The sequence below is a fragment of the Diospyros lotus genome, unplaced genomic scaffold, assembly GCF_014633365.1.
Source record: "Diospyros lotus cultivar Yz01 unplaced genomic scaffold, ASM1463336v1 superscaf1, whole genome shotgun sequence".
NCBI classification, from domain to species: domain Eukaryota; kingdom Viridiplantae; phylum Streptophyta; class Magnoliopsida; order Ericales; family Ebenaceae; genus Diospyros; species Diospyros lotus.
Genome location: NW_026267104.1, coordinates 5,679,154 through 5,695,083, shown reverse-complemented (window position 1 = coordinate 5,695,083; position 15,930 = coordinate 5,679,154). Strand labels below are relative to the sequence as shown.

At 34.6% G+C, this 15,930-nt stretch overlaps 1 protein-coding gene and 1 pseudogene across 1 annotated transcript; one reads left to right on the top strand and one right to left on the bottom strand.

The window, feature by feature from the left end:
- The first annotated feature begins 1,626 nt into the window (after positions 1 to 1,626).
- Positions 1,627 to 4,118, top strand: LOC127792844 (glucan endo-1,3-beta-glucosidase 14). The gene is made up of 3 exons (XM_052323458.1): positions 1,627 to 1,863; positions 2,000 to 3,036; positions 3,341 to 4,118. Exons 1-3 carry the CDS (start codon positions 1,797 to 1,799, stop codon positions 3,431 to 3,433), a joined length of 1,197 nt encoding a protein of 398 aa, XP_052179418.1. The 5' UTR covers positions 1,627 to 1,796; the 3' UTR covers positions 3,434 to 4,118.
- A 5,328-nt stretch (positions 4,119 to 9,446) lies between these two features.
- Positions 9,447 to 14,381, bottom strand: LOC127793156 (dammarenediol II synthase-like; annotated as a pseudogene).
- Positions 14,382 to 15,930: the final 1,549 nt, after the last annotated feature.

Below are 15,930 nucleotides of genomic sequence, written 5' to 3'. Positions count from 1 at the left end.
TTTGCACCAAAAGAGATTCTGGGTATCTATCACCAAGATCATGTACCCTGCAGTCTCAGTCATAATTTTTTTTTTTGCTAAGAGAAAACAGTAATATTTAATTATTGTTTATTTTGTTTCAAGATTATGTCATGTGTGTACTATAAGGAAAATTAGATCCTTAGATAATTTTAATTTTAAATAAAAATACCATTAATTTGGTGTGACAGTAATATTACTATAAATTATTTTTACAGTTATTCTTTTCCCAATTTATCATCATTAACAACTTACATCATTGTGTATGAACTTTTTTATATAATTAAATAAAATGAAAAGACTAAAATTTATAGTTCTTATAAATTTATATTTATAACTTTTTGTCTTAATGAAAACAATCATAATTACTATAATTCGGGGGGGGGGGGGGTATTAGAAATAAAAAAATCAATAAAATAGGTATTTAGGAAAAATAAACACACACAACTGTACAAAATGGGATTGGGAAATTAATCTATGATCTGGTGTTGGGTTATTAACTACCAAGCACACACTAGTGAAACCCGAAAAGTAGAGACAGGGAATGAGTGATACAAAATCCATGAAATTGATTAACTGAACAATCAAATTATTGAGCTTCCCTGTCCATGGAAGAACATTCATGGAGCAACAAGATATAGCTTAGATGTGACGATTCTAGTTTTCACCTTTTGCATTCATAATACATGATTAATCAACGATTAATTCTTGATTTCAATTTAATTAATTTTTTTATCTTCTAAAATTAATATTTAAAAGTGTTCATTAATTCGATCTGAATTAAATTAGATCAACTTCAAAAAAAAAAAAAAAAGAAAACCTATCTGAATTAATTTATGATCTGAATTAAAATTTAAACACCCTTAAAAATACACTTTCTTCCTCCAGTCTTTCTTTAATCACTTTCTTTGACGGGAAGAAAGTGTTTGGGGTATAATGGGCATATAAATGACAGGGGAGTCAGCTTTCTTGGGAAGGCATAAGGTAATTAAATAGTAAAATAACATATAATATATATATATACACAATATGTGAAAAATGATGTTAATATGTAAATTTTGAATAATAATTAATGAAAAAGCCTTATATTTTATAGAAACTTTATTCAAAAAATGCCACTTGAATAATATACAAGTTATAGTTTTTGCAATTATAAGATATTTTAATAGGTAATTTATTTTATCATATGTAATTAGTAATAAGTTATTTATTTCTCTATAAATATATATATATAAGATTTTTCCATCTATATATATGCCTTAAAGATACAAAATAAGTAGATATTTTTAAATCTTAATTTATATTTAAAAAATTGCAAAAACTAATTAGTCTATGATATAAGAGAAGCCTAATACATCTTTAAATAACATAAATTAAGAACATAAATAAATTTGGGTTTTTTTTTGCCAGAGAATGATATCAAAAGAGGCTGTTGTCTTGTTGATGATAAAAGTAAAATTGTATAAATTTTAAAGGAATTTAGTGTATTTAGTATCCAATTATTACATATATATTATATATTATGTTAAGAGTACGATTAGCAGCCAAGAACTGATAATGAACAATTCGGAACAGCCAATGCCTACACCTCCAAGGCAAGGCAACCTAATATCCCTTCGCCCCAAAAAACCAAAATTCAAACAAGCAAAGAAAGGAATTCACAGCGTATACACACCCACCCACGGTCGCCTATATATATTACCTTCTACCGTATCTTTCTTCCTTGCCGCTGCTATCCCACTCGGGAATCTCTCTCTCTCTCTCTCTCTCTCTCTCTCATGGCATCATTTTCTAGAAGTACTGCCTTCTTCCAGACTCTTTTTATATTTTCTCTCTCTTTCTCAGGTACCCTTTTTTTCTTTTCTTCTTCTCTGTTCTTGGTACATTATCTATTTTCCAATGTACATCATATACATGTTGTTTGGTTTTTTTCTCTGAATCTGTGATGGTTGTTGATTGACATGTGTTATGGTTTTGCTAGGAATCGTCGAATCCTTCGGCATCAATTATGGTCAAGTTGCCAACAATTTACCACCGCCGGACAGAGTTCTCGAGCTTCTACAATCGCTTAAGATCAACAAGGCCAGGATCTACGACACCAATCCTCAAATTCTGACGGCATTTGCCAATTCCGGTGTCGAGCTCATCGTCACCGTCGAGAACCAAATTCTGAGGCAGCTTATGGATCCACAACAAGCCCTTCAATGGGTGAGCACCCACATAAAGCCATATTTTCCGGCCACCAAGATCACCGAAATCGCCGTCGGCAATGAGGTCTTCACCGGAGACGACATGTCGCTCTTGGACAACCTTGTTCCGGCCATGGTCAGCATCCACGCCTCCCTGGTCCAACTAGGGCTAGATCAATACATCAATGTCTCTACGCCGAGCTCCCTGGCGGTTCTCGACGTGTCTTACCCGCCTTCCGCCGGCTGTTTCAAGGGAGAACTTACCGGAATCATGTCACAGCTCTTGCAGTTCTTGACAGCCACCAAGTCCCCCTTTTGGATCAATGCATACCCTTACTTTGCCTACAAAGATGAACCAAATGGAATTTCTCTAGACTATGCGTTATTTAACCCTAATTCAGGCATGGTTGATCCTTACACCAAGTTACGCTATGACAACATGCTATATGCTCAGGTTGATGCAGTGATCTTTGCTTGTGCAAGAATGGGTTTTGGTGGGTTGGAAGTAAGGGTTTCTGAGACCGGCTGGCCATCGAAAGGCGACTCCAACGAAGTCGGGGCAACTGTCCAAAACGCGGCAATATATAACAGGAATTTGCTTAGAAGGCAAATGGCAAGCGAAGGGACACCATTAAGACCAAAGATGAGGCTAGAGGTGTATCTGTTTGCTTTGTTCAATGAGGACTTGAAGCCTGGGCCAATTTCAGAGAGGAACTATGGCCTGTTTCAGCCTGATGAGAGCGTGGTTTACAATGTGGGACTCTCTGCCTTGTCAAGCACTTCTTCCACCTCCTCAGCTTCCATTTCTCTCACTTCCTCTGCCACCAAGGTAAAACCCTAGGTTTTTCTTTTTTATTTTCTCTCATTTTCCGTCCAAATGGTATATAGAAAATCAGGTGGGGCCGGAATGTCAAAGGTGGCCAGAGGAAAAGTGTGTAAAGTGTACAGTGATACCCTTACCAATTAATGGTGTATAATGTTTCATGGATTCTTTAATTAATTAGCTATATAAATGGGTATTTCATCATGTTGGTTCTAGAATGATAGTTATTGTTATAGATTAATCGGTCTTTGATGCTTATACTGTACTCTTTTTTCTTTCTCTGTGGCTTGTTTGGATGGGATTTATTCAGAAGCCGGTGCCAAAGATGGGATATCAAAGCTTGGTTTACTGGATGTTTGTATACTTGCTGGCCTACCAAGTACTAATAAGGAGACAATGTTAGGCAATGAAGCTGATGCATATATACTTTTCGGCAATGAGAATGGGGTTTCCCTTTCAGGCTTTGTTGCACTTGAAGAGCAAACACTGCAAGCAATTTAGACCCCTCCCCATTGGCAAGAGAAAGGTTCATCATGGTATGGGCCTCAATGAAGGGTTACCCCATTTTGCCAATTACCCAAAAACGTCCCACAATTTGATGGATATATAGTTGGCAAATTTAAATTAAGTGTCATTTGCGGTCATCATCAAATTGATCAGGAAATTGAATCATTGATCGAGTCCGATTCAAACGGTCCCATTCATCAGAGGTGACGCACATTCTTCGGAGGACAGGCGACAAGATTGATTACCACCAAGCTATATTGTATTATATATATATATTATATATACGAATGGTGTAGCTGAAAAATGTACGTCTCCCAGTTTACTTTTTCTTTTCTCTCTCTTTAGGTAGGACTTTCAACTATGTATGTCTCTCATTATATATATATATAGAGAGAGAGAGAGAGAGAGAGAGAGAGATCAGTTAATTATTAATTTTTACGTAAGTTGATCAATCTTGTAACTAAGACTACTCCTCTCTCTTTGGCCGCGCCATAAAAAGTCGCCACTTTTGGGACGTGGATTCCACAACTGTTCCTGTCATATACCATATAAAAAATTGTCAAAACTACTGTTTTTCTGCTTCTTCCTCTTCTTCTTCCGCTCTCTGTCTCTACATATATGTATGTGTGTGTGTATAAAGTTTGGAATAAAATTTTGGGGATAATGTACAAATATAAAACCAAAGAGCAAAAGGTAACCCTTTGTTTGGATCTTTATTATTTTATATATCTTAAAACGGAGAATGGGCGGCGAAGCTTTATTCCCTCGAAGAAAACCGCCAGCTGAGGTGAGTGCGAAAGCTTTTGGAAAGGAGCTTTATTAATTATCAGGATGTGTGTGTGTTGGCGATGGGGTCAATTAAAAGCGAAGCTTCAATAGTGATGATGATGGTGATCAAACGTGGTGCACATGCGGACCAACAATTTGGAAATCAAGGACCCACCTTGAAGAATTAATTTGGAGATGATCTGTATCTGGATCTAGTAATTAACATGGAATTGTCTCGGATCGATCTCCTCTTCTTTGAAGCTTCTACTGAAAACAATGTTGTTGTTTGCATGGCGCTGATCTGGCTTCTGGCATTCGTTCGCTTTTCTTTCCTTGTCACATAAACATCGCATGGATCGATGGAGTGTTGGGATTTAATTATCAAATCAAGGCCCCCAATTAGACGTATGCTGCCATGTGCATCTGTCTCTCTGCTACAGGGGGAGAGAGGTGGGGGGAGGAGGTGGGGGAGGGGGGGTGGAGCATATTCCAGCCTTTTGGGTCTCACAAATTTGCCCATTATGGCCATCTGCCTAGTGGATGATGAGTAAGGATCGATGAATGATGAATTAAATCTGTAGTTTCTACAATATTCCTTGGCTGCTATCTGATCAAGTTTTTGCGGTTTTGCTTTTTAGTCTTTAGTGACTAATATTTTATAATAAGTATGATACTGTAAATTAAATTATTTGTGATAAAACATATAAATGTATATATGAGATTGCAGAGTTTTAAGTTTTTAAGATAAATTTCAATAATGATGTATGATATGAGGTTTATGTAAATTGTACTGATTACTCTTATATTTTAAAAAATGACACATATCTCTTTTGAAATTAATAAACTAAGCTAAATGATCATTCTACACATGTATTTAAGATATTTTTTCTTTCTTTCTATATTTTTTCTTCCCAATCTTTCTCTCTTTTCATGTTGTCGATGTTCAGTGAGGGTTTACCCATCACTGACCAATAATGAGATGGGAAAAAATCCCATCTTGTATCTCTCTCTCTCTCTCTTTATATATATATATATATATATATATATATATATATATATACAAACACACATCTAACTCACCCATTATTGACAATCTCTTTGTCTTCCTCTGTATCAACCTCTCGTTGCCATTGTTAGCAGTTTCTCTTACTATATAGAGAGAGAGAATGTGAGTGGGTTTCTATATGGAATTCACTAGCGCGTCATTTTTTAAATTTTAAAGAAATTAACCTCAAAAGAGGTCGATGCTATTTTTGAACACACAAAAATAATTAATTCAATTTAGACAAATTTTAAGAATAATTTATAAAATTTACCTAATTTTGTAACATCTTTTAAGAGTCATATAGTGAAGTGAGATAATAATAATCCCTAAGTTCTATCCCCAAACTGGATGAATTAGTTGGCTAGAGAAAGACATAATTAAAAAACCTATATAACTTAGCAAAAATGCTATATAAATAAATTGACATATACACAAATATTCCATGCTAAATTATTCATTTTATTTATGTTATAAAAAATGTATTAATCAAATCAATTTATCTTCTGCATAATTTTATTAAACAAATATTTATGTATGAAAATTTCAAGTTTTGAGAAAAATAATGAATTGATATGTTATCTGTCTCGGGGGGGAGGGGATGGGCAACATAAATATTGCCCGATGCAAGTAATAGATCATTGTCTGAGAAAAATATTATTAAAAACTAATATCATAAAGATGTTATTTAACCCAATTTTATATATTACTTGAGAAAGTAATTTTGTCTCTAAAATATTTCACTTATGTAAAATTATTTTATAATAAAAATATGTTTTATCTCATTTTCACAAAAATAAATATATTATCTAAAAACATTTTATTTTAAAATAAACGAAACCTTAATGTGAAATAATTTTTTAGTAAAAATAAAATAATGAGTGTGGGACTATTTGATTTATTAATTATGACAGCTGATTAATGATGTGATGGGGAATAAAATGAAGCCGAGTTCAGTTGATGATATGATTTCATATTCAATTCATAATGAGAACGAAATCTAAGCTGTCACCCTCAATGCACAAATCGAATATATGGAATTCGTTTGTTTTCATTACTAAATAAATCAAAGTGGACAAATAAAGGGGAATTAATGCCTGCTGCCTAATCAAATCCATGATTTGATATATAAAGAACTTGCATAAATTATGTTATGTAACAATTAATAGGTAAAATAATCATAATTTGACATAAACATCAATTAATAATCATATTATATATCTTGCATGTAAAATTTATGTAAAAATTCTGGTTCAATTGATAGGGTTCGGGCTCAATTAATTAGGTGTGATACAGAGATGTCATATGTCCCATTCAATCTTGTTGTTAACAGTTAAAATAGTGGATATTTTGAATAAAATAAAGAAATCTTAATGATCAACCATATTATATATTAATTCTCTATATAAATTTTATATCAAAATATTGTGTCAAAAAAGAAAGGCGATTGTACTGTGCATACTCAGCCTTGCATTACAATATTAAAGAACTGACAATTAAAGATGAAATTGTATAAAATTAGTACAACTCAACTTTAATATTTGCTTGCATGTTAATGGTACTTGCCATGCATGTTACTTTAATAATTCACCATTTGGTAGGGACATTGTTACTGCATGTTAGTGGTACTTGCCATGCATGTTAATTTAATAATTCACCATTTAATTGGTAGGGATAATAATTATTAATAGTGTCAACCAATTGTTCAATTCATTAGGTGATCGATCATGGAGAAGTTTGTGGTGTAATCCTAGCTAGGTTTGCTACTATTTTTGTTCCCTAACAATTAATTGGGTATTCACATGTTTGTTTAGTAGCTGATGCATATATCTTAGATATAATGTTGACCTAAAGCAAGAAAAGAATAATCATTGGAAGTTTAATTTGGGGCTTCTTTGCTTCAGAAGATGGAAATCTATCATCTCTGTCTCCATTTTACATTAGATATTATTTATTTTAATCAAAGATATATGAACATGTTTTGCATGATTTTGGTTTTAAAAGGGCTCTCTTGGAAAAAGTTTTCCTCCACTGCTTATAAATCACATTTTTTTTAAACTAATTTCAACATGAGATTATTCCTCTTCAATATTAATCTTAAGTTAAGAATAAATTTTGTATATCCTGAATCTAATTTAGATGGTCATAAATGACACCGATTGGTAATGCATAAAGATTATTGTTAATTAGTTGAAATTGACTTTAATTAAAAATTAGATAATTAATATGGTCGTAAATTAGTCATGAGTTCATATTTTTATGTTAACGTCTCACTCATTAACTAAATTTGACTCTCATATATATATGGCTTAACTATGCACATATTCCACATAATATGAATATTTCATGTATTAGCATAAAGCCTTCCATGCAAGTGATCAAATTGGGTTGTCAAAGTATCCTCTATCTATGTATAACCTATTAATTACTAGTAATTAATGATTCTCAACCACTGAATCTTAATTTATATATGGGCCAGGCCAATGTAATTTCATGTATTATTCCCAATTTATTGTTATATATATATAACATTAACATTTCGAATAAATTCTCAAGACCAATTGCTCGATTTGGGCCTAGGTTTTCATCCACAAAGAAATTAACCAGCAGATGCAAGTGTATATTAGAAGGGGTTTAATGGAAGATGTGACGTTGTAAGGTAGGATCTTTGACCATTCCAATACCTAAAAAAGTATGAGAAAGGGTATGTGCTTAAAATTTCAAGAGATGGTTAATTAAAAGAAAAGAGAATGGATTCCTCTTGAAGAAACTCATGAGTGACTTGATTAGGTTGTTAGTTGATTGTCGACAGTTGCGAGAGAAGATCTGCAGCTTGCTGAAGCCTTAGGAATTTTTGGATTTGACGATCCAACAACCAAACAAGAAATCTAATTTTATTCTCTCATTTGATTTGCATTGTCATCTCTAAAACCCAAGGGAAGATAATTAATTAGAAGCTTATATATTTTCCATCCTCTCTCTCTCTCTCTCTCTCTCGCCTTTTACAAACCACCTCAGCCATGGAAACTTTCACGTCAACTTGCCTACCAGATGTTAAAGAATCGTTTAACCAAATGAACGGTTATGGTGCATCCAAATAGCCAGCCCATTCGCTATATTATGAGTAACAAATAAGCCTGTAATCCGATCTAATTAGTATTCTGTAATCTTAAAGCAAGCTCAAGTGGGAGCCAGTTAGTTATCTATGACCCAACAATTCTGGTTGAGAGTGGTTGGATGATAATTAATTGATAGGCTTCCCCACCATGATGCTTAAGGATAACCCATTTGGTTTTGTTAATTATTACTTTAGGGATGACCTTTAATTTGGCATAATTTGAGGAATTGGCGCTTTCTTAAAAAAGCTAACACTGAGCCACCTTTTCTCTCCTCCACAGTAAATATTTCAGGTCTCCTGCATTAAATTTGGACCAATTCATCAAGATTGAATCTTGACTCTACTTCTTCAGTCACCCCATTTGGGATATGGGCATTATAATAGTATCAATGCATTAAAAACCCAAGGGAAGATGATGAGTTTACAAAGAGAAAACTATTTATCTCAATCCCAATAGACTTAAATTCGCAAATTTCACTAAGATTTATCAATGCCCGAACGGAATATGATAATAGAATATTTGACCATTTATAGAGAGAACATACAAGTCAAACTCATTGAGTTAAGATAATTGGATACAAATCCTAACCTCTATTATAACTTTAAATTGATCATTCAGATATAAATTCAAGACAATCTCGACGTTGGCGATGATGATTTATAATCAATAAGTAAATCACTCGTCATGTTATGGCTACTTTTGCTGCGAACTTGGAATTGCTTAATTAACATTTTTCATGGGATAATGTTATGCATTTAGTTGATCATACAAATTCCAAGGTTAAATTGTTGCAGTAGTAATGAAAGCTGCAAGAATAACTATAAGTAAACAACATTATTTTCTCAAGGATCCGAGGATGTCTTTGGCATTCACTAAAAAAGCACTCGACACTATTTACACAAATGTGAGTGTCTTTTCTCAATCACCTTATTGACATTCATTCTTTTTTAGTTAAGATATTGACATTCATTCTGCAACATCTATATCTACATAGTTAGGTGGAAGATAACATAATATTTGTAAACTTCAAACTAGAGTTCTTCCAAAGGTAAAAAAACATGTCTCTGCAATTTTCTCCAAAAAATTACCTCTTGAAACATGTCTCTGAGATATTCTCCAAGCGCCCACATTGGAAAAATGTTTCTGTACTGTGCATAGTGCAGCATGCATTTCTTCATGTAAGCTCCTAAAATTTCCTGAGAAAATTTCATGTTTGGAGAGGGAAATGATGCACGATCAAAATTTCCCAAGAACATAAATAAAGGAATGAGCGAGATTGTGATTAAATTTTGGAGGATCAAGAAAATGCAAAAATTTCAAAAGAGATTGAAATAATTGCATAGATGATTTTCTAAGGTAGAGTGGCATATGAAAGTTCATGTCCATTCAACGAGATTACCTGCTGTGGACAATCGCCATCATCCAACTGCGCATTGATCAAGAGTTTTGCTGCTCTATGTAACGGCTCTGGATCTCTGGCAGCCTAGTTGAAATGGAAAAATGAAAAAGAAAAACGAGCAAACGTATAAAAGAATTCCATGGAATGGAAGTGTTACTTAGAACAAACTGCATATATTAAGCTCTTTTTTCTTTTAAATTCTCACCTATAGTTAAATTATTTCATTAAAAAAATAACAGCAAAGATTTTGAGATGGAAGGTAAGGAGAAAGAAGTGCTCTGCCGTTTTAAAACCAAAAAGGCCTCTGAAAATTGTGCATATTTCACAGGATAATCATAGAATTGGACTAATAGTTCTATGTTGAGGATGGACATTAACATTGACTCACAAGGCCAATCCAAGTTTTAGGATTTCATTAGACATCTAACTTTCACTACAAGAGGTTCGATTTTTTCCGGCGGTGAAAAAATCGCCGAAAAAAGTAAAAAAACCGCTGGTAAAAGTTTTACCAGCAATAATTATATCCGCCAGAAAATCTTTCCGACGATTAAAAACCTCCGAAAAATAAAATTTACTGGTGATTTTTATAAACCGCCGATAATTTTCAGTGGTTTAGAAAACCACCGGCAAAGTTTTTACTTTGCCGGCGGTATTTCCTTACCTCTTTTTTTGACTAATTATTCCATTTCATCAACTCTCCTCACAAGAACGTCTCTTGGTCTTTTTCTCACATAACCAAACCATCTTAGTCTAGTCTCTCTCATCTTCTCCTCGATTGGCACTACTCCTACCTTATTACGAATAATCTCATTTCTAATTTCATTTTTTCTTGTATGGCCGCACATCCATTTTAGTATTCTCATCTCCGCTACGCTCATCTTTTGCTTATGTTGGTATTTGACTGCCCAACATTCTGAGCCATACAACAAAACTAGTCTTATAACTATCCTATAAAATTTTCCTTTCAGTTTTAATAGGATTTTACAATCACATAACACTCTCGATGCATTTTTCCATTTTAGCCAACCTACCTTAATTCTATGCGTGACATCCTCGTGAATTTCTCCATCTTTTTGAATTATTGATCCTAAATATCGAAAATAGTATTTTCTTTATATGATTTGGTCTTCCAATTTTATTATAACATCATCTACTCTTGCATTCTTACTAAATTTACATTCCATATATTCTGTTTTTATTACAATGAGAAAGAAAAAAAGAAGAAAACAAGCAAAAATAAAGCGATGCAAATCAACCACCATTTCCATGATCTCATAGCTAGTCAGAAGATCATCTGTATCCCCATTTTCTTCTCGAGGGGTTCATCCCTTTCCAATTTGTGGGATGTATCTTTACAACCCCTCCCAATTTGTGGGATGTATCTTTACAGTGTCAACAATCTCCCAGGGGCTTACTTGGATCCAATTAGTTTTGAGATTTATGAATTTTTCTCTAGTAGAAGAAGGTGATGGTATTGGAAAAGTAATCTAAAGTCACTCTTCTCTGAATTTGGTTTTGCACAAAGGGCTCAGGAAAAGAAATCTAAGAGGGGTCTCTAAGAATATCATACGGGTTGGAGACGATACTTGTCACAACTTGGGATAACCATATAATTAAACATTAATTGTAGATTACTATTACTTTTCTAATTTTTTTTATCAAAATTTTCACCAAACAAAGTGAAAAAACTAAGGAAGAAGAAGAGAAAATCAATCACATGATGTGGCACACACATATCTAGTTCTAGATGTTTGTTTCCTCTTTCCAAATGAAAGAAGGTATCGAAATATCCTCCTCCTGCCTATCGAGAAGTTACAGAGGCAACAATATAATTCAGCATAAAACTTCTAAGAGAAAGGTGTTTAATTACCATAGATGGGGCATGATTTATAGCTCTCTCCAGCCACCCTCTTCATTTTGTATGGAAAGAAGAAAGTGAACTGCCTTCCTAACCATTTCGCTGTTGTTATAAGTCTTCCCAGCAGCGGGCTAACCCTCCCAACACAGAAAATGTACCATAAATGAAGCAAACTCCCCGATAACCATGCTTACCAATACCATTGCATTCATCAGCGTAAAGTTATTAGCTGTAATTCATTAAACTCATTAATGTCGGCCTTATTCTCTTTGACAAACACTAAGAACTGTTCTCTGTTACCTGAGCTTTTTATTTAGTAATTCCCAGTGAAGCATATTGGTTTGCTCAAATAAATACTCAAATTATTTAGTTATTAATATATTGGTTTGGTCAACCGTGATCTTGATCTGAAAAGGCCCAGGCACCTTTCGTGAAGTGACGATACATGCTCTTGAAATCCCCAGTGGGATTGTCTTTGATCTGGAAATTTGAAACGACATTATAGGTGAAATATAAATTTCCAGAAAAGGTGACTTACACAAGCATTTCAGTTTCAGCAGGAATGGAACTTGTGATTCCCTGATGAAAAAGTGTGCCTTCTTCAGGGAATCTCCATACTCATCAAACATGTTACTTGCAATTATTGCTTGAGTTGAAAAACTGCAGTCCCATGCCTGGTTACCAAAACTCTGCGACAAAAAATCAGCAATTTGGCAAATTTAGTCTTCTAGAAAATAAGGTGCTTGATAAATAAAATTATATACATTACTGTTAGTGACTAATCAGGAGAAAACTGTTACGGTCTAATCTCATATCAGCATTGGATAGGCAGTGAATATAATATAATACCCGGTAGTAGAAGACCAAGAGTTCAACTTGAACTAGCACCTCTATTGAGGAATCATGATGCTACAAGTGGCATCAGATCGAACTAATGTCCATAATTGTGCAGGTTTGAGCCAAGATGGCAGGTTTGGGACTAATCATGGTCAAAACTATGGTAAAATGAGAGATTTACAGCCTAACCAGAACACTAGGCCTAAAGGAGCAGAATTTATCCCAAGTCAATTCCATATTTGTAGTGTACAAAAACTATCATCCGTCACTTCACATAATTAGGAACTCTGGCCATGTCAGTGCAAAAACTATGATCCTCAATTGGATAACATGTACCTGCATTTTCATTCCATCTTCTGCAAGGTGATACTTGAATTCCTCACAATTTGGGTCCTCTGTCCACGAACACATCATTTCCAAACTCTGCAAGTAAAAAATGACATTAGAATGGCTTTGAGATCAGAAACATAAACAGTCTGGGAGCATGAAGAGCTGATACTTGCACTAATTTGTGGCATCCCTAAGTTTTGTCTGTAGTGTTTTCCTTTGATACACATCCAATAGTAATGTATCTGCTAGTTTCAACTCCACAATGCAAGTATTTGATTGTCTTCCTCAGAGCTTTTTCTCTAATCTTAGAGATGGTCCAATGCATAATAACTGGCTCGCTCAAGTAATGAAGACTGTCCCAAAGCAGATCTTGTATGAACGTGTGATCATAGTAGAGATCCTCCTGTAATTGAATGCCATGAATATATAAGCTTAAGCATGTCTGTGTTAAGAATTTCAATCATTTGAATTGAGGCCATGAAGACAAACAGAAGATTTAGCTGACCTTACAACAGTTATGTCTAGCCTTGTTCCAATTGATCCCTTCATATGGGTCATTTTACATCTTTTGCCTCAGTGATTTAACTGATATCAGTGATTGGACCCACAACTTTTTTCCCATACAAATAAGACATCGGCATGTAAGTTGTTAGACAATAACACCACATTTTGGCTGCATTTCAGAATGACTAGGAGAATAAGCACAATCATGACAAGAGAGAAGGGAATTTCTTGTTGAACACCTAAGCAAGCCATCGACTTGCCCGGATGGTAAGGCAAAAATGAAGGGAAATGCCAGAATTCTGGGGGCAAAGCGTTGCAGCCTGACCATTCATACGCACCAAGCACCTGGTGTGTACAAAAAACACAACATTAAAAACCATCATCACATTCACATCCAACTTCCACGAAAAAAAAAATAAAAACAAGAAGAAGAAGAAGAAGAAGAAGAAGAAGAAGAAAGAAAAATGCTTAAGAGTGGCATTTTTAGGCTTTTGAGACCAACTTTCAGGCTTTTGAAACAACACAGAGAAAAAATGAAAAGAAAAAAAAAAAGAGCCTTCTATTAATCATTTTTGTAAGGACATAGCACATATGTAAGATAATTGAAAAACTATACCAAATGTTCATACACAATGACATTTATTTTGTATATAAAATAGTGCAGAATCGCCATGAAATTTGTGGTTTTACCGAAAGATAAGTGTTTCCCCAAGAGGGTATTCCAGTGGCGCCGCCACGATCAAGAATCCATTTCCGGGCTTTGGTCATGGCTCCCATTTTGCCACCATCTGGGTCTTCTCCCAACAAACGCAGCTGAATGTAGCTTAGCGCCGTGCCAATCATGGTGCTGTGGCTTTTGATGTAGAATCCCCATCCGCCATCATCATTCTAAAACAAAAGTTTCATGGTTTCAGGTGTAAACGACAGAGGAATCTATCACTGTATCTGTATCTTGATACTGATTACTAAGCATATTATATCTGCCATTTCAGTAAAAAGAATTTTCATACCCCAGAAGCTTAACTAAGCTTAACTCTTAACGAGTACTGACCTCGGATTTGCAGATAGATAAAATGAATGATTAATTCGACTAATTGTGCAATCTCCCAAGTTGTGTAGCCCAGTGGCCGTGCGACACATACAAACTGGTCAATTGGGACACATACAACAAACTGAAACAGCATTGATCTCACACCACTTGCATGGTATTCCAAAAAAAAAAGGTATATTGAATACCACATGAGCACTATTTAGAAGAGAGTGAATTTTTAGGGACAAACATTATTATTATTTTTATTTTTATGTAAAAAAGAGTCAAGTTTTAGGGACAAACAATGATCTGAATGCCTCAATAATCAGGTTGGTTGTCATCGGGCGGTGAATGGGGGGGGGGGGGTTGTACATTGGCATGAAGGGCTGCCCCATGCCAAAAGTAGGAATCATATGTACTTCGAGAGCAGCATTCCAAGTTTAATAGTGAGCAACCTACAGCGAAAGAGATTAGTTGCAAAAGATGCACGCAAAACACAAGAATACAACCTAAACAAGATTGAGAAAATTTTAAAATAACATGTTATATTATTACCCTAATCTTATCCAAGTACTTACCATCAATTGTTATGAGTAAGAGATTGATGTCAAAATATGATACTGTGCTTCTTGTGAAAAACGTTTATTGAATGCTTGAACGTCTTGAACAATGTTTTGCCTCGAGGCCTTGCCTTTGTTTGATTTCGAGGATCCCACCTAAACATCAAATGAAAGTAACAACCATTACAATCGGGAATTTGAGCACTACATTGTCATGTACCTAGGAGTATAAGAGAGACAATGTTGTAATAGGAATATAATAAAAGGGAGGTAATCTTGTAATAGGTTTATAATAACTGTCAGGATATATTGTTAGTAAGTGGTTGGATTGTTAGAAGTCAATGACGCCTATATAAGGCTGTTGTTAGGAGTTTATTGGATATACTTGAATGGAATGAATGAAATCTGATTTTCTCTCTTTAAGACTCTCTCTAATCTCCCTCAAGTTTTCCCTCTTTCTCTCCCAATTCCTATCACAACCCTAACTAACCCTAGGGTTGTGACAATTGGCATCAGAGCAATCAATCATTGGCTGTAAGTTTGATTTCAGTTGACGAGACCGGTGAAATAAATTTCAGTGATTAAGTTCCAGATCGAGGAGGCTTCAAAGCGACTACTGTGAGGTGAGCGATTGTTGGGGATTGAGACAGGGGGGCTTGAGACTATCCAAGTGGTCCGGTGAATCCAACGGAATCGGAAGTCCTAAAGTTGGTTGATCGCGACTGTGGAAGTGTAACACCGGAGAATAATTTTGAGGATAAAAATGATATTTGATAAAGGGCATAATTGGAATTTTGGGAAAAATAAGACTATAGGGCACACTAACACAGCTTTGGACTACCGAATTAATCATAGGGAGTACATCGGACCCTAGATAGCCAAGGAAAATGGTATAGTATCGACGAGCAATTAAAATTATGATTTTTAGTGATGAAAGAAATAAGAT

Excerpts from the sequence above, each read along its gene's own strand:
- LOC127792844 (XM_052323458.1), top strand. The coding sequence starts at position 1,797 with ATGGCATCATTTTCTAGAAGTACTGCCTTCTTCCAGACTCTTTTTATA. Across the intron at positions 1,864-1,999 it reads ATTTTCTCTCTCTTTCTCAG|GAATCGTCGAATCCTTCGGC; the intron begins GTACCCTTTTTT and ends TGGTTTTGCTAG. Across the intron at positions 3,037-3,340 it reads TCACTTCCTCTGCCACCAAG|AAGCCGGTGCCAAAGATGGG; the intron begins GTAAAACCCTAG and ends GGATTTATTCAG.